The 14,394-nt window shown below is 34.4% G+C and overlaps 2 protein-coding genes across 2 annotated transcripts; one reads left to right on the top strand and one right to left on the bottom strand.

Annotated features, from left to right (window-relative positions):
- Nucleotides 1–1,501: 1,501 nt before the first annotated feature.
- On the bottom strand, nt 1,502–2,693 carry LOC131662655 (uncharacterized). Its single transcript, XM_058932506.1, has 4 exons — nt 2,466–2,693; nt 2,194–2,393; nt 1,662–1,980; nt 1,502–1,522 (listed from the first exon to the last, which is right to left on the bottom strand). Exons 1-4 carry the CDS (start codon nt 2,691–2,693, stop codon nt 1,502–1,504), a joined length of 768 nt encoding a protein of 255 aa, XP_058788489.1.
- A 1,883-nt stretch (nt 2,694–4,576) lies between these two features.
- Nucleotides 4,577–11,113, top strand: LOC131644785 (bZIP transcription factor TGA10-like). The gene is made up of 11 exons (XM_058915373.1): nt 4,577–5,236; nt 5,451–5,563; nt 6,053–6,150; nt 6,315–6,437; nt 6,653–6,721; nt 6,801–6,860; nt 6,987–7,064; nt 7,428–7,503; nt 7,586–7,857; nt 8,634–8,873; nt 10,817–11,113. The coding sequence occupies exons 1-11, from the start codon at nt 4,899–4,901 to the stop codon at nt 10,964–10,966; spliced, it is 1,617 nt and encodes a 538-aa protein (XP_058771356.1). The 5' UTR covers nt 4,577–4,898; the 3' UTR covers nt 10,967–11,113.
- Nucleotides 11,114–14,394: the final 3,281 nt, after the last annotated feature.

Raw genomic sequence — 14,394 nt, 5'->3', positions numbered from 1 at the left:
TAATAAGCAACTCTTGTATATAAAAAGAATGGAATACTAGGGGTATTCCAACCCTTTACAAGACACAGCACAAACTGTCAAATAAGATACATATTCACAAACACAAAAAAGGATTGTGAAACCAATCATAAAAAGTACTCAATATTCTATCCCTAGAGTCAATTGCCAACCACCACCAAGACGAAAAGATAATCAACCCGAACAGTTCATCAATGTCGACTACCGCATTGTTGAAAACAATATCATTACGGTACTTCAAAATTCCCCAACAGATTGTTAACCAGACAGCACCCGCCCTATTCCTGGCCATTTTTCCTGACATTATCTCAATGCAAGAGATCATATGACTGTAGCAATCCAGATTTGTGGGCATGTCTAATTCTAGCCATGAACATATCTTCCTCCACAACGGTTTCAAGGTGGCGCAACTCAGCATTAAGTGATTAATGTCCTCCTCTTCCAAATGACAGAAAACACATACGGCGTCCTGCTGCTGTAAGATAATACCTCTCCTATGGAGTTGTTTTCTTGTTGGCAGCCTATCCATCAGTAGCCTCCAGCCAAAGAATTTCACTTTAGAGGGAACGGTTGCCCCCCAAACGAATCCCAACCCAATCTTCCTATGTTCGGCCAGCTCAGAGCCCCTAGAATACAGATTCAGTATTTTGTAAAAGGATTTAACAGTGTACCTTTTTGATTTGTCGTAAGGCCAAATGATCGCGTCGTCCATGTTAAGCTCATGAGGAACAATGCCGTGCAAAAGAACACCCAATTCTGTCAGTTCGAGTGATGCTTCTCTCCCATAAACTTCCTCAGCCTCGTTTATTCTCCACTGCCAACCTTCATTCGTCCATGCCGCCATGCTACTAACTAGAACACTTTTGTTTGGATTTTCCATGAAGAGATTCGGATATAAGTCCGCTAAGCGGTCAGACCCTAGCCAATGTGATTTCCAGAACAGCGTTGTATTGCCGTTGCCTAGTTTGACAGATAACTTGCTCATGACACCTTGAGGCTCTTTGCTCACTTCCATAACGTCCCTCCACCATAGTGAATGACAATTACGTGGGCTATAATCATCCCCCGACCATAACGCCTCCCTAAGATCCCCGTATCTAGCCTGAAGGATGTCTTTCCATATTGCGTTTTCTTCAGACATCATTCTCCATATCCATTTAGCCATCAAAGCCGAGTTAAAACATCGGATATATTTTATTCCTAGCCCACCTAAATCTCGTGGTTTGCAAATTGTGTCCCAAATCACCCACGCCATCCCCTTCTTTTCCGCCATACCCCCCCCCCCCCCCCCACAAGAAGTTTCTTTGAATTGTTATAATTTCCTTCACTACTTTGAGCGGCATTTTGTAAAATGACAATTGATAAATCAGTAAGTTAGTCAAGACCGTATTTAGCAAAGTTATCCGCCCCCCATAAGATAAACATCTACTCCTCCACGAAGAAAGTTTAGATTTCATCGCTTTTATAACCGGATTCCAAAAATTCACCTTCCTATGATTTCCACCTATCATTATTCCCAAAAATTTGCAAGGGAAGTGATCAATCTTGCACCCTAAAAATTGGGACGCAGCCTCCAGGTCACTCTCCTCCATTTTGATACCGTAGAGTTTACTCTTGTGCATATTGATGTGCAGTCCGGATACCATCTCAAACCCTCTGAAGATGGCCTTCAGCGTCCATAAGTTAGATGTAGAACCATCCCCAATCATGATTGTATCATCAGCGAATTGCAGTAAAGAATACTCAACTTCGTTTGAAATTCTAAATCCCTTGTACCAACCTCTGCTTGACGCCTCCCTTACCAGCCCAGCCAAACCTTCAGCAGCAATAGCGAACAAGAAGGGTGATAGAGGGTCACCCTGGCGCAAACCCCTAATAACTTGAAATTTCGATGTCGGGCTTCCATTGACCAGAACAGACATAGAACTTGTAAATACAATCGCTTCCATCCAACCCATCCACCTTGCACCAAAACCAATCCGTCTTAACATAAACCTTAGATAGCTCCAATCCACGCAGTCCTAAGCTTGCGCAAAGTCCACCTTACAGACCAAACAATTCCTCTTACTCCTCTTCGCCAGGTCAATGATTTCATTGATCGTCAATACTCCGTCAAGGATTTGTCTTTCCGGAATGAAAGCAGTTTGTGTGTTAGAGACTACCTTCCCGATATACCTCCTTAATCTCACAGCCAGTACCTTTGAAATAATTTTCAGAATGCCGTTGATGAGACTAATTGGTCTGTAGTCTTCAAGAGATTGAGGCATTTCTCTTTTAGGAACTAAGGCAAGAAAAGATGATGTATAAGCTTTTGGTAACCTTCCCTTCATATGGAACTCTTGAATCACATCCACTATCTCCCTGCATAGGATATCCTAGCACCGTTTCAAAAAGTCCATATTAAATCCGTCGGGGCCTGGGCTTTTGTCTCCGTCACCATTGAATACCACACTTTTAATCTCCTCTTCTGTAAACAACTCCTCTAGGCATGCACTCTCTTCTGTTGATAATCGTTCAAAGGCGATGTTGCGAAGATCGGGTCTTGGGGTGAAATGATTTGTGAACTTGGCAGCATAATGTCTCCTAACTTCAGCTTTCACTTCCTCCACAGAATTTAACACCGCAGATCCTTTTCTAACTTCAACAATGTTGTTGCTCCTAAACCTTGCCTTCATAATCGAGTGAAAGAATTTTGTGTTGTTGTCGCCCTCCTTCACCCATTTATATCTCGATTTTTGTTTTAAGATGCTCTCTTTGTGATGAAGGTTCCTCCATATAGTCCCTTGCATCCTCCTCCTTTCGTTACTAAATTCCTCCGATACTTGAAAATCTGTCGACCTCCACTAATCTTCCATAAACTTCAACTCTTGTACCCCCTCTTCTATGTGCATGTCTATCCATCCGAAAACCTTATCATTCCACCATCGGAGTCTATTGCGCAGCAACTTAAATTTCTCCTTCAAAATGAAAGCTTTTCTTCCATGAATGACAGGAGAGTTCCACTCTTTTAGAACGAACTCTTTAAACTCTTTGTGTTCAAACCAACAGTTTTTAGCCTTAAACGCCTTCGGTCCCCAGTCTGCCCTGTTTGATTTAATCCATACTGGTTTATGGTCTGATATATCTCTATTGCCAGCTTCTTGCGCCACCACACCCCAATGAGCAACCAGTCCTTCCGAAAGAAGAATGCGATCGAGTCTGCTGCACGCTTTTCCATTTGGTTTAAACCAGGTAAAAGTGCTTCCCACTACTTGAACGTCGACTAGCTCCATGGTCTCAATAAAGTTTCCAAAGTCCTCTATCTCCTCACCTCTGTCGTTTCTGCCGGATCCCCTCCTCTCTTCTCTATTCTTTACAGAGTTGAAATCACCCCCCACCACCCATTCACCGGCTTCCATCTTCGATTTCCACCCAAGAATGTCCCTCCACAATTCCCTTTTCTCTTCCAAACTACATGGAGAATAGATGTTAATGAAGTAAATAGTGATACCTTTCTAGATAGCCTTCATGCCTAGGAATCCTTTGCCCGCAAAACTGAACAGAGGGCATATTGAATCCTTCTTCCAGATTGTCAAAATACCTTTCGCATTTCCCACTGCATCTTTGGCCGACCATTCTCGAGGTTTGGTTCCCCACAACCCTGAAACCACTGATTCCTCCATTTTAGAATTCTTTGTTTCTTGAAAAAACATCATGTCTGGGTTTCCGCTTCCTAGAATTTGGCGAATTCTTCTGTGTTTTGCCAAATTGCCACTCCCTCTAATATTGTACGTGCCGATAATCATGGAACCAGAATGTTTTTCTCCTTCGCCCCTTCTAAACTCTTCTCTATTGTCTGGATGAATTTGGATGGATTATGAGTTTGGTGGTTTTTAGTATTGTATCCCGGTGTTTTATGTTATTCAGATTATGAACTATTCTGCTGTGTTAAACATGTTTACTGAATAATATTATTTCTGTTTCCTCAAAAGGCATGACATGATTTGACGTTTTAATTCTTTTGGAATTGTAATACCTTTGTGCATGTTGTTACTATGAATATATTTAATATTCCGCAAGGATTTAGAAGAGTGTTACAATAGAGGTATCATAGAAAAAATAATCTCTTAACTGAACGAGATAAGCAAAGACCGTTGAAAAAGAGCCGTCTATAGGGTGCTTATTGGTGTATCATGTACTCTTTTATATATATATATATATATATATATATATATATATATATATATATATATATATATATATATATATATATATATATATATATATATATATATTATAAAAAGTGATATTGTTTAATAAAAAATAAAAATGATGAAGTTGAAAAAAGAATAATTTGATCCAATGGACAGAGCCGCGTGAAGAAACAACGTGTAAGTTTGCATGAAAACATCAACAGTAAAAGTTGAACACAATTAAAAAAACAAGACTTTTAAGTCATTTAACACAAACAAACAGTAGAATTAAGGGCTTCACAACTAAGCCATACCTGGTTTTCCTTTTCACATAAAAAGTGGTTTTTCTCATTAAACAAAAGACTCTTTCTCTATCTCTCAAGTGGTTTTTCAGGAGAGAGAAACTTGTAGAGGAGGATATCCTGGGAGAACCGCTTTATCTTATAGTAATATTATATTAATTTCTTTTGTAATAGTCAAAAAGATGAGAGAGAAAATTAAGGAGGAAAAAAATGTAAAAGAAAAACATTTTTGTCTTTTATTTTCATTTCATTGAATTCTAATTTCTCTCTTTAATATATCACTCTCTTTTCTCTAATATTTCAAATAAGTTCATAACCGACCTTGTTAAGATAAAGCTTTTTATTTTTTTCTCTGAAAAGTGGAAATGATTTTAAGGGGAAAAAACAGAAACAAGTTTTAATATAAATGGGGTTTTCTTTGGCTTTTGAAGAAACAGAACAAGATACAAGGTTTTTAGGTTCCAATAACAACAACAATTCTATGATCATGGCTTCTTCAAGTGTTGTTAAGAGCATAACAAATTCATCAACAATTCAACTTGATTCAATCTCTCAACAACAACAAAACCATCATCATCATCATCATCATCATCATCTCCATCATCAACAGCAACAACAGCAGCAACAACATCATCAACAGCAGCATCAGCAGCAACAACAGCATCATCGTATGAATGATGATAATCAAATTTCTTTTGGAATGGTGCCATCTTCATCTTCATCCTCTATCGCTAACAACTACTTGTGAGTTTTTTTTTTTTTTTAATTTTTAATTTTTATTATATTAATTTAAATAATAATAAGAGTCATAATCAGAGTTGTTTACTTTCTGCAAAGCTGTTGAATAACTGATCCCAATAATATAATACCAGTTTTTCGTGACAACAAATAGCCAATTTTTATTATATTATTTATTATAAATTTTCATTTTCATTTTTCGTGTGTTTTTTTTTATCAGAAGCAAAGATTCAAGTGCTTTTGATTTAGGTGAATTGGATCAAGCTTTTTTTCTGTATCTGGATGGACAATCACAAACACAAGCTGATCCTTCTACTCTTGAAGATCAAAGACGTGAGCACACTCTCTTTCTCTCTCTACTCTCTAACTTTCTGTTTTTAGTTTAATTTTTTGGTCAAATTGAGAAAGATGAACATGCACTTTCTTGCATGATTTTCATTTCAATTTTCAAGATTCGCTGAGGGTTTGTTTTGTTCACAGCAACTACATGTTTTTGCAGATTCATATCTTATCTTCCGTATATTAGTACTTTTTCTTTGACTGGATCTTTTTCTCTATATAAATATTTCTCTCTCTAATTTGTTTTTTCTTGAATTTTTTTTTTGTTGAGATATTGACATGTAACAAACCTTGGTGTCATGATCTCCTTGCGAAGGGCATGAGTTTCTTTTTTTTCTTCCTTTTTTTCATAAACCCTCATGATTTCTGCAACTATATTTTCGTCCTTTTTCTCATAAGTTTTTCATTTACCATAATTAATAAATAAACTTATTTGAAAAAATAACTTTTTTTATTGTATTATTAATGTTTATGTTTCAACAGAAAATTCATCATCATCAGGAATGAGGCCACCACCAACTCTTAACATTTTCCCATCTCAACCAATGCATGTATCACCACCACCACCATCAAATTCAAAGGTATATAACTAATCAACTAACTATTTTATATTATATGAAATGATATATAATGTAACATTGAGTTGACAATCTAATGTTTTAGTTAAGTACTAATAATCTAATATATAGTTGAATATTGACATTAATAAATATAATTTATTGTGTTGAATTTGTATTTGGTATAGGCTAGCATGGGATTAACTTCTCCACAAACAAGTGGTTCCAAAAAACCATCTCAACCGTCCATGGAGTTGGCAAACCAACGAAATGAAACCCTTTATGCAACTGCACCACCAAAACCTGTCAAGGTAGGTAGCAGACTAGTAGTATCTTATATTATACAATTTTTTTTTGTCTGCATAGACGAAATGGTATCAGGGTTCGAACCCTGGTGACACGTCCAACCTAGAAATATCAGCTTTTGTCAGTTGAACTAATATAAAGTATATAATATTTTACTTCTGTATGTTTTTTCCATTTTTCTGTCATTAATCAACTATCCAATATGAATGTTATATGACAGAGAGAGAATAATCGCAAGGGTACAACTTCAAGTTCTGAACATGAAGGACCAAAAACACCAGATCCTAAGGTAATTATTACTACTGATTAATATCTTAAATTAATATTAATTTTTAGAGGATATAATTTTTTGAAAATGTTATGCACAGACTCTGAGAAGACTTGCTCAGAATAGAGAGGCAGCAAGGAAAAGCAGGCTTAGGAAAAAGGTGCTGTGAATTCCTCTCCAGGGATGATTGTTTTTTATCCTAAAAAACTGTAGAATTTGCTTTTACACATTTTAGGAAAAAGTACTTGTCAAAGCTCTTTTTAACTTATTCCTCTCTTTTTCTCAGGCTTATGTTCAGCAGCTAGAATCAAGCAGGATTAAGCTTAATCAGCTTGAACAAGAATTGCAGCGTGCTAGAGCTCAAGTAAGAAACAAACGTCAAGTTCATTTTGTACACACTTAAGGTTAAAATGAGTATTTCATGGCAAATGCAACCTGCAAAATGAAATATAAACGAAAAAATATAGGTAAAAAGTTGATGTATCTGATTAAATATTTAAACCAACCAGATACATCAAATTTTGCACGGTTTAATCTCTTGCGGAGGTTCTATGATGAAATATAATTAAAAATAATTTTAAGAAGTCGAATGTAAGTGATCTAAATTTGAAATCAAATACATTTTAAAACAATTACTCATTATATTTCAATTCCGAGAAAGTAATATTATATTTTCTCTCTTTTGATCCAACGGCTCTAAATAAACAATTAACCACCGACTTTTTAGGGCGTTTTAATGGGCGGAGGTGCAATTTTGGGAGGAGATCAAGGCATACCAATTTCTATGAACAACATTAGCTCAGGTGACTAATACACACTAATAAAATAAACAAAAAATTTTATGATTATTGAGTACTTGTTACAATTTTTTGGGAATTTTTTCAGAGGCTGCAATGTTTGATGTGGAATATGGGAGATGGCTAGAGGAGCACCTAAGGCTTGTATGTGAGCTAAGAGCAGCAGTAGATGAACAATTGCATGAAAATGAGCTTAGGTTATATGTGGAAAATTGTTTGGCTCACTATGATCAAGTAATTAATCTCAAAAACATTCTAGCTAGAACAGATGTTTTTCATCTTGTTTTCGGAATGTGGAAAACACCGGCCGAGCGTTGCTTCATGTGGATCGGCGGATTCAGACCATCTGAACTCATTAAGGTAAACAAATGTAACACCAAATACCGATTTTTGTAATGAACAATTAAAATCTCAGAAACAAAGTCAAACTCTTACCACTAAAGTGACTATTAAAACATCACAAACAAATGTAACCCAAACTTTTATATAAAAGGAATTGACCAAAGTATGTAGTGGATGAACAATGATTTGATGTCATGAATGAGTGTGGAATTAAAGTTATATTGAGAATTTCTTGTATTGGGTATATAGAGTTAGGCTCACAACTTTCACTTCATTTAGTTATTGGAATCAGAAATGGATTAAGAAAAGGGCAAAAGTCTCTATCTCTCTTTTTCTCCCCTAATTCACCATAAAATTTAGTGCACAAATACTTTTCAAGTAATGTTTTGACCAAAAAATATTGAAACAAATTTCTCTAATTTCTTTTTCATCATTATATTAGTATTTTTAAAGTTAAATTATAATTTTGACCCATTATATGATTTTTAAATTTTTTTTGGTATTAAATTATAATTTATAGATTAAAATATAACGAAAGTATAATTGAAAAATTAAAAAAAAACAAAAAAATATTTAAAAGATTAAAAATGTAATTTAGCTTATATTTTATTGGTGAAAGAAAATTACAATTGTAAATTTGTAACCTTTGAAACAATTGTTAAATGATAATTGTTGTCACTTTATTTCATTAAATAGTAATTAGTAAAGTAAATAATAATTTCATAAACTATGGTATGCTTATTATGTGTTTTTTTCCTTGAATTAATATGTTTTATTTAATCGATATGTTTTAGATAATTGCAAGTCAAATTGAGCCTCTTACGGAGCATCAAATACTTGGAATATGTGGGTTGCAACAATCAACACAAGAAGCAGAAGAAGCACTTTCCCAAGGGCTTGATGCACTCAACCAATCTCTTTCAGAGACCATAACCTCAGATTCTTTGAGCCATCCACCTAACATGGCTAACTACATGGGACAAATGGCTCTTGCCATGAACAAGCTTTCAACTCTTGAAAGTTTTGTGAGACAGGTATGTTACATATATTTTATGTCACGATTTCATGTTGATTTTGTTTGTGCAAGAAATTTTGTGTGATCTAGTTTTGTGGTCCACCTTGACAAATTTTACTAAAGTTTTTATAAGTCTATAACTGATCTCGTGGGGGTAAGGTAGGAACAAGAATATGTTCTACTTCAATCATATGGGTAGGGCCACCAACTCCAATTCTTAGTTAAATTGCTACTTGCATGCATTCCATACACTCATGAGGTTGTTACATAGAATCTACTAACATGGATTTTCAAATCTGCCTCTCTTTTAGGGGTTTTCATTGCTTAATTGGTTTCAATGTATAATTAAAGTCCAATTAATTAAGATTTTAAGTGTTAAAAAATAATTTTGGTTATGAGATTTTGGTACACCATACAACACTCGCACTTCTCGATTTAAGGATTACAAAAGATAAAAAATTACAACAGATTTTCACAAGTAAAGCGGTAAATACTTCATTGACCTTATAGTTAAAGCAGCCTTTGAAGATGACATGTTGTTAAAAGAGGGATGCACCACCAACCATATCTGAGGTTCAAACCCTTTAGCCCCTTAACCTCAACTAAGGGGCTATTATTTTGATAAACCCTAAAATCACAATTTATTTGAGATTCGAGATGAGAGTAATTTATTTATTAATTTATTTTTTTACATTTGGTCTAATTGTCTAATAGCCGAAATTTAACTAGTTAAATGTGAATAAATGAGATATCGAGTGTTTGAACTTGTGTCTATGTAGTTTGATTTATATAAACATGCGGTGACATCTATGAAACTACATCTCAAATAAACTACCCCTACAACCAAACTTTTTTTTTCTCTTGGGGATAGAGTCATTTAACCCTATCTACCAAAACCACATTTTATTAGGATAAAACACTAATGAAGAATACATATCACAAAAAAAATTGAACAAAGTTTAGTAGTACAATGTACTAGGAAATTAAGATTAGCAAAGGTACCATTATATGGACAGGTTGCACGGCTATTAAGATATCCTTCATGGTTGTTTGTGATTAATGTAAATCTAGGAGGGTATTAACTCATCATTGATTTTTGTAACATTGTATACCAAGGTTACTAAATGAGTAATGTGACATTTTGAACATAAACATATGAGACTATGGTAGATTAGGGTGGTCCCTCGTCCAAAGATACATTTTAAAACCCATATCTATGTGATGTCATGGTCATAACCGTAACTTGAAGAAAAATACAACATAGAGTCCTCACCATAACTTGTTGCTTTTTGCATATTTCTAAAAACAAACACACTTTAACATTAGTTTTGTTATGGTAAAACCTTTAATATTAAGATATTGCAAATTCTTTAAAAATATTGTCATACCTAGTGGCAGTAAACCTAGCTACAGTTAAATATACATGGACTAGTCTAAGAGTTTAAAAATCTTAGTTCATTTCAAACAAAAATATGTAAAATTATTTGTCCCAAACTTTTCCGGCATAGCAAAAAGAAAAATGTAGAGTTATTGACTAAATTGTTAAGATATTATAAATTTCTTTGTGAAAATCTGATTCGGGAAACTAGACTGGTTCACCAACTATGCTATAATTCTATTGCAAAATAATTTATTTTAATTACAAGTCTAGTCTCCAAATAATATATTTGAATGATCAATTCAAAGTAATCAATCACAATAAGAATAAGAAACTGAGGAATCATTAGGTAAACAAGATTATCATAATGATTATTTGATTTTAATTTCTCAAGCAACCTTTCTTCTTTAATTAATTTGTAAGCTTGTCCTTTTTCAATTTGACCAGTTTGTATAGTTTTGGTCTCTATATACAATTCAAAATTGTTATCTCCTCTTTAATATGTTTTAAAAATTAGACTTCCAAAAAAATATATATTTCACTATATTTTTGTGTATGACAGTTGTGGATTTGAAAATTTACAGGCAGATAATCTGAGGCACCAAACAATTCATCGTCTGCATCAGCTGTTAACAATTCGTCAAGCTGCAAGGTGTTTGGTTGCAATGTCAGAGTATTTTCATCGCCTTCGAGCGTTGAGTACTCTCTGGTTGACTCGCCCTCGCCAAGAATAGTGTGAGCGACTGCGTCGTAGTAGTACTAGTAGCAGCAGTAATAGTGTCGGACATCATACCTATGACTAGCTAAATTTATAAATATATGTTCTTGCAGTTTTCTAATCTTATATCTTTTCTTAAAGTTTAAGTTAAATATTCTCTTAATTTTACGATGATATATTATCCTGTTGTTATTTCTTTCTTTATTCTTCAACTTGATTATGACCATCTGCATTGTTGATAAACAAATATGATGATTTAGAAAAATAACACAAGTAATATGGTGACAAAATGTTGAAATTATTTGCAGACATTATTGACTCTTGAGAGGTGGGATATTAAGATTAATAAATAATCTGATAATAAAAATTTTGAAGGATTTTTTTTATTGAATTAGAAGATGTTAAGAGAGTTTTTGGTTTGCAAGTAAGGTAATGTGAATAAAATTAGAGCATTGTTATGTTTACACTGGAAACTTTTACACCGTACCTACACCATAAGTATTTCAACTTATTTTTAGTGTTACACAAAATCCAATGCAAAAGAAAAATTATTAAAAATAAATAAAAGTATGTATAACCGTATATAAATACGGTGTAGGTGTAGCTTTTTGGTGTACAATTAACATTTCTCATAAAATTACCATTGGAAATTGAAGGTTTGTGGTGTTGAATAGAATTGCCCATGTGGCCTTGAGTAGTTTTTTTATTTTTTTTAAGAAAGCAAGATATCATTAAAGGGAGAACTAAGGGTTCTCCAACCCGATTAAAAGAAAAACGGGAATCCCCTATAAAAAGGAAAGATTACAAACCAATTACGATTACGAGAGATAATACAAAGGATCTTTGCAAAACTCGTAAAAAGAGTAATTGAGGTGAGTAATTTTCCCGCAATACGACCATCTCCAAACCAACAACTTAATATTCCAAACGGTATTATTCACATTCCAATCTTCCTTGAGAAAGCACATTCCATTCCTAACCAACCAAAGACACCAAGTTGTAGCAATCCAAACTACATCCACTTTTTTATCCAACACCTTTTTACTATGAAAGAAAAAGTGTCAATCCATAAAATTTGATAAACACTCTTCTTCAAAAAAAAACCCTTTACCCATCAAAAAAGCTATTTCACTCAAAATATTTCTCACCACCAAACAGCCAAAAAAGAAGTGTTTCCTTGTTTTCGCACAATAACCACAAAAAATGCACTTTAAATCATTCGAAGGAAAAAACATACCTCAAGTCACCAAAAAATCCTTTATCGGAAGCCTATTATGAAAAAGTCTCCATCCAAAAGCCTTTATCTTGAAAGGCACTTCCATCTCCCACAAAAGGCCAAAAGCTTCCGCATGATTAATAGATGGACCATACGGGATCCGTAACTTCTCATAAAATTCGTAGCAAGAAGCTACCGAGAGTTACCTCTCCGGATTTCCGGACCAAACCACAGTGTCTTTTCCTATCGCCCACCCATTAAAATCCTCCAAACGCCCCTCTAAAGACAACAACTTTTCCGATAAATCTGGATCCTCCTTAACAATCCTGGGCAACCCGAACTCCCCCCAACACCACAGATCATCAGAAGATTACACTTGCTTTTGAGCTATAATCCAAGTGTTTAAGACATTATCTAAGTGGTCATTCCATTAATGGCATAAAGATCACACTTCCATTTTGATAAAGAGCCTTTATGCACAGAGTCCACTCTCCTTGAGCCTCTCCCATGTCTCCTCTGTACCAAAAGCAAGTTAAACATCACAAGCAAGCATCTACAACTCAGAATAAAGTCATGGAAGCATGCTTGAGTTTGTACTTTCCATGGGAAAACCAAAAATCTCATTTCTTCACAAATAAGTAAGTTGGTACAAGAGTCACATGGGAGCTTCAAACTTCAGAATTTTTCCCTACAAAGACCCTAATCCTTGCCTATAAATAGAGGGCATTGGCCATTGCATCAAATACACCAGAATTCTCCAAGTCACTACCTCACTTGAAATTCTCATTTTCCAATCTTTGTGTTTTCACAGTGATTTTGAATTCCACAAGTTCTGGGTGTCAACCAAAGGTTTAGACAACTTCTAAACATCATTTTGAAGATGTCCATACCTTCCTCAACCTCTCAAAGGTTCCCTAATCAAAAATCACATGTTTACCTCCATTAAAGCTTCTTTCAAGCTCATAACCTACCAAAATCCAAACCAAACACTTGTCAACCAAATTAACCTTCCAAATAGCTTCTATATCACATATAGAAACTATCCATAACCTCTAAACACTTACCAAAAGCCTTGAACCAGAAATCACCATTTAAATTTTCCTTAAAGTGTCTATTTGAACCAAAGTTTGAATTTTGAAATTGGCTCGTGCGTTCTTGGAATTTTTGTGTTAGATACCTTCTATATTACATATCAAAGCTATCCAAACACCTATTTTGGATCTGTAACACTTGGAACTACAAGTTCTATGCATAACTTTTTCGTGTTTGTAGGTGGAATCGGGTTTGAAGAAGGAGAGGTGATCAATTCATTCTAAGCATCCAAAAAGCTTCCTTGGACATTGTTGAAGGATTCCAGATAGGTTTGGCAGCTCTGCAGCACCTCTAACATGGGATTAGAAATCCATTTTCAGAGGTATTTTCCGTAAAATCGTGCATATCTGTTTAAGCATTATTTTGATCAGTTCTTGTTGCCATTCTACTTTGAATGATGTGAGGATTAAAAGCCCTAAACTTTTGGGGCTTAATTGTTTGAATTCAGAGTTTAATTTGAAATTTAAGTTTTAGGGTTCATACTTATTTCTGGAAAATTCGTGAGTTTGAATGAATTTAAATTAATGTTAATCACATGGTTAGATTCGCGTGTTCCTGCAGATCAATTTAGAGTCTTGAATTGTTAAAATTGGTTAAGATTTGAAGGATTTGTGTTTTGGCCATGGATGATGTTGTTGTTGTGTTCACCAAAGAAGATGAAGTTGCTGGGAAATTTGAATTCCATTTAGTGCGCGTTTTTAAAATATATTGAATGGTGTGTGTTTTCTAAACAACTACATTATTTCAGCACACTTGGTTTCCACTCTTGTACCTAACGCTTTATGACCCTCTAGGTCTGGGGTTCGAATCCCCCTCGCCCTAGACCTTTTGTTCCTTTCTTATTTTTAACACTTCCAACTCATTTTAATATGTAATAAAATGGGATGGGCCTAATGATCAGAGCGCACGCTTGGCCCAGTGGTTAAGTTTTGTGTTGCAATAGTGAAGGTCCTGAGTTCAAGTCTTGGTAGGACCATTTCTATTTTTTATTACTAGTTTATTTCTTCTTTTTACTTAACTTTGAAAATTCATAAAAAATAGTAAAATTAATATTTTTAATCCCTTCTTTTTTGTATAATTTATTTACTTTGTGTATTTTCACATTATGTTAAAAAATCCCAAAAACATTTAATATT

Source organism: Vicia villosa, linkage group LG1, assembly GCF_029867415.1.
Source record: "Vicia villosa cultivar HV-30 ecotype Madison, WI linkage group LG1, Vvil1.0, whole genome shotgun sequence".
NCBI classification, from domain to species: domain Eukaryota; kingdom Viridiplantae; phylum Streptophyta; class Magnoliopsida; order Fabales; family Fabaceae; genus Vicia; species Vicia villosa.
This window is presented reverse-complemented; position numbering and strand designations above follow the sequence as displayed.

Coding starts and splice junctions, on each gene's coding strand:
- LOC131662655 (XM_058932506.1), bottom strand. CDS start 2,693: ATGAAGGCAAGGTTTAGGAGCAACAACATTGTTGAAGTTAGAAAAGGA. Junction 1,981..2,193: donor CTGGCTGTGAGATTAAGGAG/GTATATCGGGAA, acceptor TTTTGGTGCAAG/GTGGATGGGTTGGATGGAAG. Junction 1,523..1,661: donor TCTTCAGAGGGTTTGAGATG/GTATCCGGACTG, acceptor GAATAATGATAG/GTGGAAATCATAGGAAGGTG.
- LOC131644785 (XM_058915373.1), top strand. CDS start 4,899: ATGGGGTTTTCTTTGGCTTTTGAAGAAACAGAACAAGATACAAGGTTT. Junction 5,564..6,052: donor TACTCTTGAAGATCAAAGAC/GTGAGCACACTC, acceptor ATGTTTCAACAG/AAAATTCATCATCATCAGGA. Junction 7,504..7,585: donor TATGAACAACATTAGCTCAG/GTGACTAATACA, acceptor GAATTTTTTCAG/AGGCTGCAATGTTTGATGTG.